General features: G+C 38.8%; 1 protein-coding gene across 3 annotated transcripts; it reads left to right on the forward strand.

Annotated features, from left to right (window-relative positions):
* Positions 1–830: 830 nt before the first annotated feature.
* Positions 831–14,105, forward strand: LOC106953508 (brain-specific angiogenesis inhibitor 1-associated protein 2). Of its 3 annotated transcripts, none has more exons than XM_015042331.1 (16): positions 831–1,281; positions 2,591–2,704; positions 3,914–3,989; positions 4,063–4,149; positions 5,672–5,733; positions 5,923–5,994; positions 6,816–6,953; positions 7,866–8,018; positions 8,759–8,935; positions 10,712–10,765; positions 10,826–11,393; positions 11,837–12,044; positions 12,958–13,020; positions 13,404–13,572; positions 13,649–13,689; positions 13,918–14,105. In XM_015042331.1, exons 2-16 carry the CDS (start codon positions 2,657–2,659, stop codon positions 13,988–13,990), a joined length of 1,989 nt encoding a protein of 662 aa, XP_014897817.1. In that variant the 5' UTR covers positions 831–1,281; positions 2,591–2,656; the 3' UTR covers positions 13,991–14,105. The 3 variants fall into 3 exon arrangements, with proteins under 3 accessions (XP_014897817.1, XP_014897818.1, XP_014897816.1); XM_015042332.1 differs by having other exon boundaries at positions 10,829–11,393; XM_015042330.1 differs by having other exon boundaries at positions 10,712–11,393.
* The last annotated feature ends 3,221 nt before the right edge of the window (positions 14,106–17,326 follow it).

Below are 17,326 nucleotides of genomic sequence, written 5' to 3' on the forward strand. Positions count from 1 at the left end.
CGACCAGCCGATGAATCCGATTTCCTTGATTTTGGGAGATCGGTGATTGGCCGATACTTATATTTGAAGCTGATCTTTTCCACTGATCATCAGCAAAGGTGTAAAAATCAGCCACTGTCCTCGTTTTCTCTGCAGTGAGAGAGGTTTGACTGACAGACCGAGTGTTACCACCTCAGCGACTTTCTTGCTATACTTAGCAACATTTCAGAAAAATAAATTGTAATCACCAGATCAAGCTTCTTATAGAATGATGAGCGACGATCGGCCAGAAAACTGCAATTGGTGCGCCTCTTATTTTATTACTTATTTCTTCGTATTTTTCTTTTGAAATTGCTTTAAGTGAATTTTATTTGACGTGTTTTAGACTAACAAATGATCCGTTATCTAAATGTTTCAGGACAGACTGCAGAATTTGACCTCTTTCTCCTGAATTATCAACTAAATAAAACACTGATGAGGGACAAACAAAGTTAAAAATTGGAGTTTCCTGCAGAAACCGACTTGCTCAATTATTCTTTCCTTTTTTTCAAAGTGTCCTCTGCGTCACCTTAATTTCCTGAGCGAGTGTTTAATCTGTGACTCTGCTTGTGGCTGTAAATGAAAGGCCAGGCAGGCTGTGTCCGTGTCGGGCCTCCTCCTCCTCCTCCTCCTCCTCCTCCTCCCGGCGCATGGAGCAGGAATGTGTGATGGGCCGGCTGTATGTGGGCCGGCGATAGGCCCGGCTCTGCTGCTCTCTCTGTCTTTGGCTTAAAAAGTTCAAGTCATTATTCTCCTCCTGCTGCTATTCAGATGAAGTCCCATTGGCTCATTGTTATTCTGCCCAAGTGAGAGAGGGGGACTCAGAGAATGGGAGGCTGACTGGGGTTTCCAACGGCTGGGTTGCTGGTTGTACTGGTGCAGGTTTTGGTTGTGGCTCTCTGGTCAGTTTTCTCTCTCTCTCTCTTTCTCTCTCTCTCTCTCTGCAGGCGTGAAGGCATGTTGATAATCGGCTCAGTAATGAGGAAAAGGTACTGAATGGCACCGAATATCTGACCCCAATTCCCGGGAGAAAAAAGAGAGGCAAAGGCAGGGGAGAAAAAAAGAGGAAAGGAGAAGGCCATGTGAAAAAAGGAGGTGGAGGGGAGGTGAGATTTAGTGCTCTGCTGGATGAAACAACCCCCCACAAACTGACGGAGAGGGAAAGTAGTCTAATAGGAAGAAAAGAGGGGGAGTTATAGCTCATTAAACCCCTAGAAGACATGCTGCAAGCTTTTTTCATTTCCTACAAAGAACCCAGAAAAGGTATGTAACTTCTTCTTTTATTATTGCAGTTCAGTTCTTGAGCTCAAAGCTGGAGATCAGCTTTTAGTTCTCTGAAAAAGTTTTAAAAAAATGTGTTTAAATAGTTTCTTCAAACATTTCCTGCACAGCTGTCTTAATGAGTAGAAGAAGCAGGTTTATTTGCAGCAACATTTTTGATGTACTTATGCAGCCTCAGGTGCAAAAACAACGGATTTAAGCGCAATTCGCTGCTCTTGCTTTAATACGAAAACATCGTTTGATGGTGCAAAATGTAAATGCATGAATATCTCACGGAAAGGTATAGTAGAAAATGAAAAGTTGGAAGCAATATCTCCAAATTACTAGTGATTTTTGCATAAATCTTGTGCATGAATTTCTTACTGTTACTGTCAGTGGCTTAGCGTGTGCATTCTGATCAGAAAACGCATGAAGTTAATTCATCCAAAAGCTACATATTTTAGTTTTAGTTTATAACCATGCACCTAAATCAAGCTGCTTTTCTCTTTTTGAAGAAAAATCACATGAATGCATCTTCTGTATCACTTCCCAACCACCTGCAGACCTTTCCTGTCGGATCCTGAAACAAGCAGCACTTTATTTCTCAGATTTAACCCCAACGAAGCTAGAATATCCTCACCTAAAAGCTTCGTCCATTTCACTTATATAAAAAGGACATACTTTGACCAAAGCTCCCACTTCTCCACCTTTTTTTTTCTCCCCCAATTAGAAACCACAGACTTCACCAGGGTGGCCCTAATGAGCAAGACTGTGGAAATGTTTTCTTTGTGTCCTGTAGCATTAGTTGATCTGGGTCAACATTTTCTCTGTAATCTCGCTGTGATTACAAAGGAGGGGTGCGCAGGGAAAACCGGGTGAGTCTTTTTGCCATTCAGTCCAGACTGGAAATCCTCTGACCCCTCTGGGCGGCTCGTTCCCCCACTCTGCACAGGAAACGTAGACGTCGCCTGTTTGTTCAGCGCTCTGACACCTGTGACTCGGACTGGAGGAGCCCATTGTTCTCATCTGAACTCGATTGGCACATGAATCTTGGAGAAATATTTGGGTTGTGAAGTGATAATGCAGAAAAACAGAGATGGGATCCGTGTGAAAATAAAATTGTCCTCAGATGAAACCCAAGACGCTGCCTGTCGCTTGTTTTGATGGCTCCAGTGGCAGCTCTCCCGTTTAAATCCCTCCTTAAAGAGAAAAGTCGGGATATTTACGAGGAGAAACCGAAAAAGTTTCTTTGGTAGATTCGTAGGAGATGCTTTAGACGTCTCTGGATTTAAGTTCATCTCTTCTTTTTCAGATCATCTGTGAAGTTTAGACAGTCGAGCAACCGAGAAAAAGGAGAACCAAACCACAAACGGCAACAATGTCTCGAACTGAAGAGATCAACAAGATGACAGAAAATGTCTACAAGGTATAACTGCATCACCTTTTATATTTGGTTCCAGTTTTACAGTGTTTTCCTGAAACCTTCATGGAATCTGTTGGCAAGCTTCTCACAATAAGAAATTTGTCGCATAATAAATTAACATTAGCTAAATAATTTCCATTCGGATGATTCGTTTTATTAGTTGTTTTTGCTTGCTGTGCTTTATTTTGGATGTTTAAAATGTTTTCCAGCTCATGTGTGGAGTGATCTGTACAAATTTAACGTTTATTGGTCTTCGAGGGGGCAAACTTGCATCATTATTAATTGAAAATAGTCTCAAAATGACAATATTATAATTTATTGTAATAAATTTTGTGACAATTTCTTACCCACAAACATAACCCCTATGTTTTGGGAACGTACCTGTTTAGGTCCAGGGTAATAAGTAGTTAATAATTAAGATTTTGAGAATCTAGAAAGAGACTTTTAGTTTTTTAGGTAATGTTTGATAGATTCTGGTAAAGTGAGCATCAAGTTCCTTAAAAGTTTTATGAAAATAGCTCATAACTTCCAGGAAACCAGACAGCATATTCTAAAAAAGGGACCAGTAAGATCTTAAGAACTGGCCAGTAAGTTCTGGGTAAATAACCAGTAAACTCAGTAAAATAAAAAATAAAAAAATACCTGGTATGTGAGACATTTAATAGTTTCATATTCTACTGAAAATCCCATTAATACTTTGTAGACGTGTTTTCACATATTTTCTCCATATGATTGTATTTCATGAATTTATGATCAATTGATGAAGGTTGTTGGATTTAATACGTATTTTTTCTACACTAGTCGGGCTTTTGCCTCTTCCTGCATTGCTATCATTAATATTTTTTTACTAATATCTTTGATCTGTATTTTAATTGTGCAAACTAAACTAAGGTTCTGTAAAGTTGCCTCCAAAGATCCAGGACAGTTTAAGTTCTTTAAAAGTACAGGCTGCAACATGTAATTGTACCACATTCAGGCTAGTTGGCTAATCGGTGAAAATCAAATTAAACATTTTATTTCTAGTCCCAAACCTTTTTTTAGATTGTCGTCATTTTAAAACTTTAGAGATTTGGCCTCTGCTTCCAACTTATCTGGGTTTACTGAAAGAAGATGAGCTTTACATTCTCCTGCTGATCGGGTATTGACTATTCAGATCCTCACCCTAAAAATCCTGAACTTCCCCTTTAAGAAATCAGTTTTTTGTGCTAACAGGGCATCCTGGACCAGTTCAACCCCAGTCTGAAGAACTTTGTCACCATGGGAAAACACTATGAGAAAGCTCTGACAGGTTGGTCCATTTTCCTGGGATGTGTCAGAATCATTCAGCATTTATAGGCTGACATTCACTCTGTGTGCTGCAGGAGTGACGGTGGCTGCAAAAGGCTACTTTGATGCTCTAGTGAAGCTCGGGGAGCTGGCCAGTGACAGCCAGGGCTCCAAGGAGCTGGGTGAGTCTGCAGCTGAAGAACCCGGTGGAGTTTTTGATCGTTAAACCGGAGTAGATCGTCACGTAGGGAGTGTTTGTGAGATGGGGAAACTCTGAGGAAAACAGAGGGGAAAGGGAGAGAGTAGAGCCATTGTTGGGAGATTAACAACACCACATGATCTCATTGTAATGCTGAAAACGGCGGGGGAGGCAGGCAGGAGTGTCGGAGGGCGAGCTGCCAGCGACCACATACTACAGCGCCGTGTGACTGCGGGAGGGACGAGCACTGACCGACACTTTGTTCATGAGAAACTGTGTCAGAGCAACGACTTCTGGTGCTTCCTGACTGGCCTGTCGGGCTGCTTTGGAGAGGTTCTGTTGGAGACTGAGTTTGTCCACATTACACTGTAAAAATTAACTTTCGGGTCTTTTTATTGGAACCAAAACAAAGTGGAGCAAAGAAGAACTTTAACTGGACAGCTTAGTGACAAAAATGACTTTTGTTACTAAAGATAAAGCTCTGGAAACATAACCAGTAAATGTAGAAATACAAAGATCATATTTTTAATAAAAATGTAAAAGTACCTAGATAAAATAAAACATGAATCACTATTTTTGCTAAAATTATGAAAATCTTACACAGAAATAATATAATAAAATCTGAATATATAATAAATAATTTTATAGTTAAACTAAAAGCACAGCTTATTGGTCCATCTAGGTTAGGGCTGCAGCTTATCGATTATTCTATTGATTATTCCAACAATTAATCCGTCAATTGTATGAAAATAAAACTGCAACAACATAGTTTTCTTTTACTGAACACTTGATCATTCATGGTAAAAGATGCATCTGCAGCTAAACATCAACATGTGAAAAGCTCAGTCCTTTCTGCTTGACTTCACATCAACACAGCGTAGAGCTAATCTGCAGATTATTTGATTAGATTAACCTATCAATAATTGGATAGCAGAAGGTGGTTAGTAGAAGAGATTTATTTCACAGAATTTGAAGCAGCTGAAATTAAAACTGCCTCTAAAGAAGTTCTGGATAGAAATGTTACAGACAAAGGTTTCTGTTTTGTCTTAACTGTAAATTGTACAGATTATTTGTACAGTTGTGGCTTAATTACTGGTCTGAGAATATTGCCCTTTCAGCAAATTGCCTTTTCTTTTAAGTCTGTGTACTCCAGTTAGTGATTAATTGTTGGTCATATAATTCATAAAATGCTTCTTTTCTAACTTCCTGCAACGGGTTTTCTGTGCTGCAGTGCTCACACTGGTGTGTAAATATGATCAATTGATAATTCAGTTTTTTAATTTTCTATAGCAGTGCAACACAATGACAACATTTCTATTTCATCTCATCAGCACCAGCTGCTGTTTGTGAACAGAAATTCAACCATCCCAAGATATGAGAGGCTATAGAACCAGTTTACTGTTTGGATTTTTATTTTCATATTTAAGTGTTTAACTCCATTAGATAATGCATCTCTGTTTTGTGTGTAACCTGCATTATGTTGACAGTCTGTTTTTGCTGTTTAGGGGACACGCTGTTTCAGATGGCCGAGGTTCACAGGCAGATTCAGGTGCAGCTGGAGGACGTGGTGAGGAAATCAATCCTCGTTATTGACAAACAACAAGACTACTTTTATTTAGCACTGTTTAACCACCATCTGAAAAAGGACAAAAGTATAGTTTTTTGAATAAATATGCTTAAAATCTTTGACAGGCAAACATTTCTCTGGTAAAATGCTTGTGACATTTAACAAACTTGTTGCTTTGCTTCGTTGCAGCTGAAACTGTTTCACTCTGAGATGCTTGCCCAGCTGGAGCAGAAGCTGGAGTTGGACATTAAATACCTCACAGTGAGTTCATGCTTTTGCTTTTTAATTATTCAAGAAGCAAAGCCACGAAAACTTGCTAAGCCCGGAGCTCGGGGCACCAGGGCAGAAGTCATTCATCCAGCGGTCCGCTGGGTTTTGGAGTTAAAAAATGGTTAAAGTTGATATGAAATTTGAAAATATCGCTTGATAATTATGTGTTATTGGAAGATTAACACCTGAACACTAACTATAAAATCTTAAAAAAGACAGTCACTAAAAATACTAAAATAAATAAACAGTGCTAAGCCTGGTGGGGGCACAAGTAAGGCCTGGTGGCCCGCCAGGCTTATAATACACTAAACCCTGGTAGTTGTTACTTTTTTTTGCTTTCTTCTTCTTGTATGGATACTTTTTGAAAACGTTGAAAAATGTGAAAATCTGTTTTTCACCTATAAATAGATTATTTGGAGATTACTGATCTGTTATTGTTGATAGCTCTGAATAATAAACCCATTTTTCAGAATCTCCTCAGAAATAACAGGAGTAATGTTGTTTATTTTGATTGTTGAGAATAATAGAAATGTGAGCATTTGAAAACCGAAGCACAATTTCTTATGTACTTGACTTAACAACCTATCTTTTTAAAAAACAAACCAAACAGTTTTTGCCTTGTCATAATGAGGCACAATGTGTGTATTTTACACAGTTTTAAACAGAAAAAATATTGTCAGAAACTACTAGAGGGTGCACAAAACTTCACTTAATCACATACTGACAGGCTGGCATCATTGCAGACAGATATGAGTTTATATAGATATATATTTTTAAATGTGTGTGTCTCCTGTCTCTGCCTCTGTTTTCAGGCCACTCTAAAGAAGTACCAGAGTGAGCGAAGGTCTCAGTCGGAGTCGATCGAGCGCTGTCAGTCCCAGCTGAAGAAACTCCGCAGGAAGAGCCAGGGCAGCCGTCACCCAAACAAATATGGAGACAGAGAGATGCAGGTAAAGCGACATTTACAGCCCTAACTGGGTCTAAATTGGTTCCTGAAAAGCTGCAAAGCAAAGTTTATTAGGGAGACAAAGCCCTCATTCACAAATCCTAAACATTTCTCAGCATTACCACAGATTATAAATCAGAATTAGGCGAGTGATTCTGTGCGAAGTGGGCCAGGATATGATTTAAAAACAATCATATTCAGCTGGATTTACAGGAAACAAGAAACTCAGAACAAAACCTGTATTTTTTCTAACATGTTTAACATGAATATGTTAAATATATATTTAGTTATACTGAAGAATTAAGCTAATAAAAATACAGTAGAAAACATTTTTAAACGTTAGTGTAAATATATACTGTTTCTGGTGAGGAATAAATTAGGACACACACACAGATTCATCACATCCAGCAATGTTTCTCTGCACCTTAAATAAGGTTTCCTCATGTCATAAAGTCTCTGCTCTGGTTACCAGATATCGTCAAAGTTCACTTTAAAATCCTGCTGGAAATGTTTAGGGATTTGCCAGGTCAAGCTCTTAATTACATTTCTGACCTGTAAAAGCATTACACCTAAACTTAGAACCTCAGAGAAGCAACCCAGAGACTACAGCTGATTCTTCAGACCCATTTTAAAAGAGGTGGCACCATTAGGAGGAAACTGGAAAACACATTTTTGTTGCTTTCTTTTGTTTACTGAGTAAAATTTGTTTTGTTTATGTTGGTGTTTGAGTGCAATTCAATAATTTCTTTCTGAGAAATAAATTAAAAAACTAATATTTTGTAAACACTTCAATGAAGCGATAAATGAAAGACCTGCCTTTTTATTTATAGTTGACATTAAAGTTTGTTTTTTATTATTATTTGAAATGCATGCATATACTGAGGCTTAAGGTGAAATCTGTTGGCTTTTGCTTCAGTTTGTGGAGCTGATGAGTCGTCGACAAGGCGAGCTGGACGCGCTGGTGGCGACAGGCTACAAGTCTGCACTTACAGAGGAGAGAAGAAGATACTGCTTCCTGGTGGACAGACAGTGCTGCGTCACCAAGCTGCTCATTAACTACCACTCCAAGGTGACCTGCTCACGTTTATTTACCACTGTGTGTTTTTATACCTGTCCTCACTCAAACACAGATGTTTTCATATTTCTGAAAATTCACTTAATAGATTTTCCTTTCTGTCTGCCTCAAAAAGCAAATCCACTTTCACTTTTACGTGGTAGGTCAAACAAAAGTGACTGATCATGCTTAATTGAACAGGTTAGGGTAGGCCTATGAGCTACAAAATAGGTTTATTGCATTTCTTGAACAAAATGATTCTTAGACAATGAGATTTTAATCTGGTCAGTTCTCAACTTTTACACTCGCACTTGAAAATGGCTGCAAACAGATTAGCAATTTTATAACCGTACATTTTTGAAAAGCAGAAGTGGAGCCTCCTGCACAACCAACACAAAAAATCAGCAACTAGTTTCTGAATAGGAAGTCAACAGCAAAACACTTGTCTTTTCCAGCAGCCATTGTTCACCACATAAAGCGGTAAAAACCAGCAGACCAAACATGCTAGAGCTCCACTTGGGTTGCTAGGTGACGGGCTGGGGTTGCTAAGTAACGGCGTAGTGCCAGTGGATTGTGACTTAACAATCAGGAGGTTTTTGAAACAGGTCATTTTCCACACACCAAAAGAGGGATTTTCCAAAAAACATGTCGGTTTTGTGAAACGCTTTTACTGTTTTTAGAAACAGTTGACCAAGTGGAAGTGGAAAATAAAACGTTGAGCTCTGCTTTGAAAGGTGTTTTCTGATGCGATCCAGGTGAGAGAGCTTCTGTCGCAGAAACTGTCGTCCTGGCAACAGTCATGTTCTCAGCCCACGAAGCTCCCGGAGCGGGCCCTCAACCTGCTGCGTCACACCGCGCCGCAAACCCCAGGGGCTGCTGGGATAGCTGAGGTCCTCCGTCACACCAAGCTGGGTACCGCTCAACCAGAGCAGGTCAGATCTTGTTTTGTTTTCTTCTTCTTCTTCTTCTTCTCAAAGCCTAATTCTTGGGTTGGAACTCACTTACTGTCAATTTAAATATGTTTAAAATAAAACAACCTCTGATTGTGTCAAAAATAGCACTGTTTTATGTTTGAAACATTTTACTCCTTCTGCTTCATATGATTCTGTTTATGTTGTTTAGATTACCTTTACTTGTTTTACTTGTTTACTACTATTCTATTTCTTAGTAGTATCTTATAGCGTTTGTAAAAGCCCATAGGAAAAAGTATTGGAAATTAGCTCATGCTACAGGCATGGGAGCGCTTTTTCATTCAGTTTGTCTATGTTATTGTGAGCTACTGGAAAATACGTCTAAAAAAAAAAAACTTATCACAATATAAACGTTTCATGTCAGCTAATGTTGATAATTTGTGATAGATAATTATTGATTAGTATTTTGTTTTAAATATTACAAACATGTGATGTGACCCGTCCACTTTAATCCAGTTTTCACTCCACGCCGTTTTAAAAAAAATAATTTTTAAGCAATTGCGAGGCTCAGTGGCAAAACCTGAAACTTCTGCTGCTCAAGTTACTCAACAGCTCGTTGCTAGGTAACCACAAGTTACTCAGCAAGTTGTTGCTAGGTAACCAAAGAGAGAGTGAGTTTAGTTGATTCCACCAACCTTGCTCGGCTGGCTGAGAGGTTGAGCAGCTAAAGTCTTTCCTCTGCCTACATCTCCCAGGCTGCAGTGCGGTTCTGGATTGGAGTTCAGTGAAAATATTCTATATATTGAATATTCAATATTCTATCAGATGTATTATCTATTGATATTAATCCTGTGTTTATTGTGACATATATTTCTACTGATTTACTGTCCAGCCCTTTGTTATTATACATTGTTCCCAATCAAATAGCCTTAATAGATAAATAAAAAAATATGTGTATATTTTTAAATTTTGTCAGCTTCCTCGACTTTATCCCTCATTCCATGAGACTACTAAGCTTTTCATTATTATTTATTTACTTATTTATTTATTGTTGGAGAATTGCAGCAAAATTTTAAGTGAAAGACAATAAAGTCTGTCTCTGTCGACGTCTGTCTTCTTGTACTCAGAAGTAACTGTCCAACGAAACTGTAAACCAGCGGTGTCAAACTCATTTTCATTTTGGGCCGTATCAAAAATCTGAATGTTTTTAAGGAGCCGGTTGTTCCAGAATATATTGATAAAAACCATTAAATTGTTAAAATATTTACAAATAGCTGTTTCAGCATTCAAGTGAAATTATGTTGAACATCCTTTCACACTGATCAGCCGAACCAGGACTTTGTGATTGTTTTTGTGTTTTTTTTGCAATCAAAATCATAGCTTTTGTGGTGATAATTTAGAAATATTTGTAAGGAATTTCTAAGATATTTGAGCTAATATATATTAAATGTGACCTTTTATTATTTGCTGTATCTGTCACATATATAACTTGACATCAAGTGAGGATGAGGCAACCACGAGTTAAACCCAAAGTTTTTGGCCAGTTTTGAGAAAAAATGTCAGTAAAACCAGAAAATAAGTTGGGAACCGTCGATTTTGTGTGAATTTTGGGTATTTGTGAAAAACTGGAAGGACTTATTGATGTAATCTGGAGTCTAGAGGGCCACATAAAAAGCTATGGTGAGCCAGATTTGACCCCCAGGCCTTGAGTTTGACACACGTGCTGTAAAGGAACAAAATGAATGGCATTTCTGCTTCTTCTTCTCTAGTTTTCATGCAGTGTTGTTTGATTTTCAGCGAGTTTCCGTCCAGGAGGTTCCTCCTCTGCTGAATGGAGACTCAAGCCGCTCCCAGCAGCCGCAGCAGCAACAGCAGCAGCAGCAGCAGCAGCAACAGCAGCAGCAGCAGCAGCAGCAGCAGCAGCAGCGATCGCTCCCTTCTTCCTCCTCCTCCCACAGCGACTCTGGTCCTCCTCAGGGCTCCCCTCACGCTTTCCGCACTGCCTCTTCCACCGCTGCAGCTGCTCCTGCTCCTGGGTCTTCTCGGGGAGCTTCTCCTCAGCACACCAGCACCCCCCTAAGCACCTCAGTGAGCCCCCTCTCCGATGGCGGCCCATCAGCATCTGACACTGCCACCTCTCTCCTCCTGGCCTCCAACACGTCCAACCTGTCCCCAAGCCTCATCCCTTCCACAGTGATGTCCCTCAGTCAAATCTCTCAGAGCAGCAGCTCCTCTCAGGGCATGACCCTCCCCATCCTGCACAGCGCCCCCCACAGTCCACCGCTGTCCCACAGCGCTCCTCTCTCCAGGGCTTTGACCCCGGTACAGCTGCTGCACCAGCAGGTCGGACCCGGCGGGAGCCACACGCTGTCTCAGTCACACAACCCCTGGCTGCTGAAATCTGGGGACGTTTCTGCTACCGCAACACTGCCTCTGCCAAGGAGACCAGTCAGTGAAATGAGGCTGGGTGGCTTTCAGGGTAAGATGCTGGTTTTAATTTGCTGCATGTTTGTTTGGTCCCCAAACTGAAGTTAACAAAATAACAAAAACTGAAATCGACTAGCCTGCCCATTGCTTCCTGTGCTCAAAACAAATCTCATTTACAGCACCATCTGGGTTTTCTTCCCTTCGCTTAATTTCCTGCAGTAAATTTTCCACTGGGCCAATCGGGGAACAGGAGAAGTTACTTTGCCGTTTTGAATTCTGCGCCTAAAAATTAACCAAAGTGTGAAAAAAACTAAAACTACTACTGTAGCTAATTAAAACTAAGCAATATTTAATTATAAGCTATCAGGAGTTTCTTTGGATAATTATAAGCTAAATATTGAAAAATAATGACAATATTAATTAAAAATAATTTTAAAAAAAATCCACCCTTCCCTTGAATCTTCCTTCTAATTTCTCCATCTTACTCTTTGCCAGGCTCCAGTCTTCCCAGAGTGCTTCCGTTATCTGGAGTGACCCATGTGGAGGCCTTGTTCGCTCACACACCTGGAGCGTTGGACGGTGCTGGAGGAAGTTTAGGAGGCGGGGCTTGCTTACTTCACTTCCTGCCCGGGGATAACATCACCCTCCTCATCTCTGAGCCCAGAGATGGGTGGCACTACGGTCAAAACGAACGCACCGGACGGTATGACGCTCTGCCGCTTCACAAAAAAACTGATAAAGTTTCTACTGTTTAAAGGCGACTTGTTATGCTTCCTGGAACAGGTTGGAATAGGTCTGTGGTCCATACAGAACATGTTCATAACATTTTTTGCTTAGATAATCAGATGTCAGTCTGGTCAGTTATGTGTATTTTGACCTCTTTTCAGAATGAGACGTTTTATGGCGTCTTGTCACTTTAAATCCTGATCAGCTGCTGCTGGCCACACCCCCTAACTCAACGTTTACACAGATTCACAATTATACAACCGAATATTTTTGAAAAACACTCGTCTTTTCCAGAAGTAAAACCAGTTGGCAAAAACATGCTGGAGCTCCATTTGAGTTGCTAGGCAACAGGCGGGGGTTGCTAGGCAACAGGGCTGGGCTTGGCGGGGGTTGCTAGGTAACAGGGCTGGGCTTGGCTGGGGTTGCTAATGGCGAATGTCACTTAACAATCTGGAGGTTTTTAAAATGGCTCATTTTCCAGACACCATAAAACATCAACCTATTGCCAGCAAACACCTGGGTGGTTTTTTATGTGCTTGGGCGTTTTTTTTTAGTAACAGTAGAGACCCAAATGGAAGTACAAACAAAATGCAAAATGTAATTTTTTTTTAACAAAAGAAACTATCCTGTTCAGATCTGTCTAGGCTAAGTATCCAAGATTTTGAACTAAGGATTAAATGTTGCCAGGACTCTTTAATCACAGAAATAGTTATTAAATTAAGCCTTAATTGGAACCGAGAAGCATTTTCCATTGATTTGACTTTTTAAAAAAGCAATAGAAAACTTGTTTTTGAGTGTATTTGTTGTGCTTGGTTGCTTGTATGTTCATTAAAAAACATCCTCTGCTGTTTGGCTTGTCAGTCTGCCTCAAATATTGACTTTTTTTCCAGGAAAGGCTGGTTCCCTTTCTCCTACACCCAACCGCAGCACAGCAGAAGGGATCACCGTGAGGGGTACGAAGACAGAAAGCAAAGATTTCTCCAGACATTTGGCATCAATGATGACAATGGAGTTTCCCTATTCCTGTTCACTAGTTTCTATTTTCAGTTTAGCTGCAATATTATGTCATTTATGTGTTTGGTTCAAATGTAATTGTTGCTCATTTTGATGTTAAACCTTGCATTTGATCTGAACATCTTCCATAACAAAAGCAGCACAGAAAACCAGGTTATATAATAGATTTTGGTTCATTTTTTCCTTTCTGTCATCTTCAGCCCAAAACTTTTTTTCCAATTTCCAAAAGTTTGTTGACGATTTTACTCAATATCAACATTTCTCTGGTTTCATTTTGCCTCCTCATGTCATTCTTTCTTCTCCATTTGACATTCCTCTGTAGCTCTCTCTTGCTATCGAAGGCTAACAGCACCAGCACCGGACAACTTGACAAGCTGGTGTCTGCAGGTCTCCCTGCCCTCACCCCCGAGTCTGAGGAGGAGCGCTCCCTCCCTCCTCAGAGGGTCAGCACCTTCCGTCCGCGCCCCTACAGCATGGCCGACAGCAACAAGGTGAGGCGTTTAAATTGTAGAGCTTCACAGCCTCGTGTTTTCTAGTTTTTGACGACAAGTTTCTTCTGGTTTGCAGATCACATCAGACTTAAGAGCTTCACCACCATCACCCACCAGGTAATGTTTGGAGAAACTAAAGTTTAATTTAGAAACTGAAAATAAATATAACGCAGCTTGCAAAAAAAATATAAACGTCTTGTGTGAATCTGTACAATCTGTGACTGACTCTACCCAGTATGTAATGAGTGATGTTTTCATAATCCTGTGACCAAGAAGCTAGTTTTCCACGTTCTGTCAGAGCGTACAAGTTTATTAATAAACTAACTGAAAACTGTCTTGTTTCAGGTCCAATCCCTTTGCTCACGTCCGCCTCAGAAAAACGGTCACCAACGATCGCTCGGCTCCCATAATCGAGTGACGTTGCTGTTCATCTGTTCATCGAGCCTCAGGTTCAGTCCTGGAAGCTGCACACTGTGCTTGCAAACTGTGATTAACTTTTGTCTTTTTTTTTTCTCAGTTGAATCATGTAAAATGTTTGTGTACAATGTTCAAAACAAATATGCTTTTTAGCTAAAAAAAAAAAAAAAAAAAAAGAAAATGTTTATTTGATTTTGATTTAATTGTAAGACATGGAAATGCAGTGCAACAGAAATGTGCCAATTAAGATAAATAGTAAATTTGTTTCTGTTTGAGAGCATCATGCTGCATTTTACTCTTCAGAAATGTGACTAAGCTGTGGTTAGCTCTAAGATGTGAAGGTTGCCTTTTGTTTCTTATTTTTATTTTGTGCCATATTCAGAAAAGTGTTAAAGTTCTGGTGCAACATGGACTGGATCCTGTCACATAAGGTTTCACACATCGACCACAGAAGTATAATTGGGACGAGGACCGGCTCCTTCTCTGCAGCGCTAAATATTTTTCAAAAAAGCTTCCATGTTTGTTGCATTTTAGTGAAAGACGGCATTTAAATGCTTTTAATTTTTATTTTATAAAGTTAATTGTTTAGATAAAGCACAGGGCATATTTTAATGAAACTGAGACAATAAGTTGGTTTGTTTAAATTTTGATAACCATAAATAGGAAGTGACTAAACGCACAAATCTTAATTCCAGTTAACACTAATGTTTCTGCTGCTGTAACATTTTCTATTTGTCGTTGATTGTGAAGGTTTTCAGATTATTTTAACTTGCTTCCTTGAATCAGGATGCAAAGAACAGAAACTCATTCAGCGTTATTTTTTTAACTATGACAATGTGGCTCCGATTCAGTATTCATAAACTTGCACACTGTGGAGCTGAACAGGTGAAGGTTAAAAGGAAAAGTGAATTTTTATTTAGAAGATGGAAAGTTGGGGAGGATTAAAAGTTTAGGAAACGAGGAGCTTGCATTTTTAGTCTGGATTTTATGTCTTGATTCCTTTTCAGACCTAAATCTAAAGCTCTCCCCCATCTATAGACTAGCTGATTGTAGATACGTGTTTACGAGTCAGACTGAGCAGAATCTTAAAGAGTGATGTGAAAGCCAAGGAGGAGGACATGACTGAGCTCACTGTGGAAGTGTTTTCAAAAGAAAGTGAAGGAGAAAGCATACAGGAAGTTGACCTATGTCTAAGCAAGTATTTGTCAAACTGAAGTCATATTCAAGGATATATGAGAATAAAAACATCCTCTGTGCAAAATAAAAATTATTCTCTTCTGTATTCAGTCACTGTGACATTCCAGCACCTTAAAGATGTAAGGTGTAACAATAACAGCACAAAATTATTTTCAACACAAAATAATGAATGTCAAAACGATTTACTGCTTGTTTTAGCTTGTAAATGTTGCTGAAAAGTGGCAGCACTGCATAATTCATCCAAATCTGAGGTCACTTTACCCAAGATGATACTTTGCGTAAATTAAGACCTTTTTTTTCTTCACAAAATGTAATGGAACTAATTAGTTTCTTTCAGGTCACCGGTATTTTTGTAAAGCTAAAGGAAGGTTCCCTGTAGGTTCCTGAAAATAAAGAGTAAATTTCAGACATGCATTGCATGAGAATTTCAAGGAAAGTACCAAGAAAGTTCTGGGAAAGCAGCCAGTAAGTCTGATGAAAGTTACAGGAAAGTAACACCTAAACTGCAGAAAAATTACGTTCTTCAAGAAAACACGTGCTACAATGAAAACACATTTATGGCAACGTTTTCACTTTGGTTGAATGTTTTAGTTTTTCAGCCGCTTCGACACAAAATCACTGACTGACTGCAAGTAGTTGACATTTTAAATTTCCTTTTGCAGCCTGTAGAGGTCTTGATGTCTACAAAGCTCTGAAATAAAACCACTTTATATTTCAGTTGCTAAATCTCATAGTAAGAGCGTTTTCTGTGTTTATTTGATCATAATTTCTGGAACATTATCCTCCTTCAAAACCTCATGACAACATTTTCAGCTTATTGGTTGTGACCATCAGTCTTTTTGTTAAAGTGTTATAATATTTCAAAGAGTACTTGATGCCACACACTCCAATAAAGTTGCAGAAAAACGGTTCTCTAGCATCACGTTTGTCCTTCATCATCTCAAATCTTCCACCGAATGTCACGATGCGTTTAATTCACACACAGATAGTAGCTACGGTTGAAAAGCTCTTGTGAAGACGTGGCGACCCCAAGAGGTCACTCTGTCGCAGTTCTCTGTTAGTGAGCTTTAATATGAGAATTTTTATTTTTCTTACCATCCTCATTGCTATGTGTCAAGGCAACATAAATTTGGGTCTATGTCATGTTATATTATTATCTATGAAAATCATTCCAAGTTCCCAGAAACTACATGACTACCTTTATGTTAAAATAATGTTGTGGTTGCTTTTATTTCATAACAAATTGTTAGGAATTCAAAATTTGCACTGATAGTCTCTGAATTTTGCTTTTTATTGCAGAGCAACTGAATCTATTTGGATTAATTTTACATTTTCAAGAGAGAAATTATCTTACTGAAATAAAAAATATATTCTTAGGATTTGTTACACATTTTTATCAAGCTTAACAGTGAATATGTCCATGTGTTTTTTAATGGGGAAAGAACAATTTGTGTTGAATTTGTTGTTTTATTAAATATACTCGCATGCAAATATAAATGCATGTAACAAACCAGCTGTAACTGATCCATCATGGTGTTAAACTGCATATGTCTGTAATATCAACAGAAACTCATAGCTTGGCTTGTATTTGGATTTAACAATTTTAAGTATTTATTGTTGGTCACCATTGTTATTTTCCCTGTTACAACTGAACTGATCACAAGTTTAAAATTACTCCACTGAAGTGAAAGTATTAAAACTTAAACATGAACTCCTGAAGTGACACACAGGCAGCATATAACTGTACTATGACATTATTACACTGTGATTAATGAAGAAAAACAATGGATTTCTGATTATTCACATACTGTGAAATAAATGTTTATATGATAAATGCTGACAGTATATTTGCAAAGTGATATTTTCACAGAACTTAACATTAAGTTAATGTATGTGCTTTTATGTATAAAATTTAAATTTTCAGCTTTGTTTGCTGAAATGTGAATTTATTGCGTTTTAAATCTCTAGTTGATGATGATGTATGCCTTTGTATGAACTGAACATATTTTTTCTTTACTTGAATGTTTATCAGTAACTCATAAATCTTAAAAAAAAAAAAAGTTGGGATGAGCAAATCAGAAGTTGGTCATCTGCACCTAAAACCAAAGCAAACGTCTTTCGCTTTCCATTAAAAGAAACA

Source organism: Poecilia latipinna, unplaced genomic scaffold (assembly GCF_001443285.1).
Source record: "Poecilia latipinna isolate Pla-1442-1.1 unplaced genomic scaffold, P_latipinna-1.0 Scaffold586, whole genome shotgun sequence".
Classification (NCBI taxonomy): Eukaryota; Metazoa; Chordata; class Actinopteri; order Cyprinodontiformes; family Poeciliidae; genus Poecilia; species Poecilia latipinna.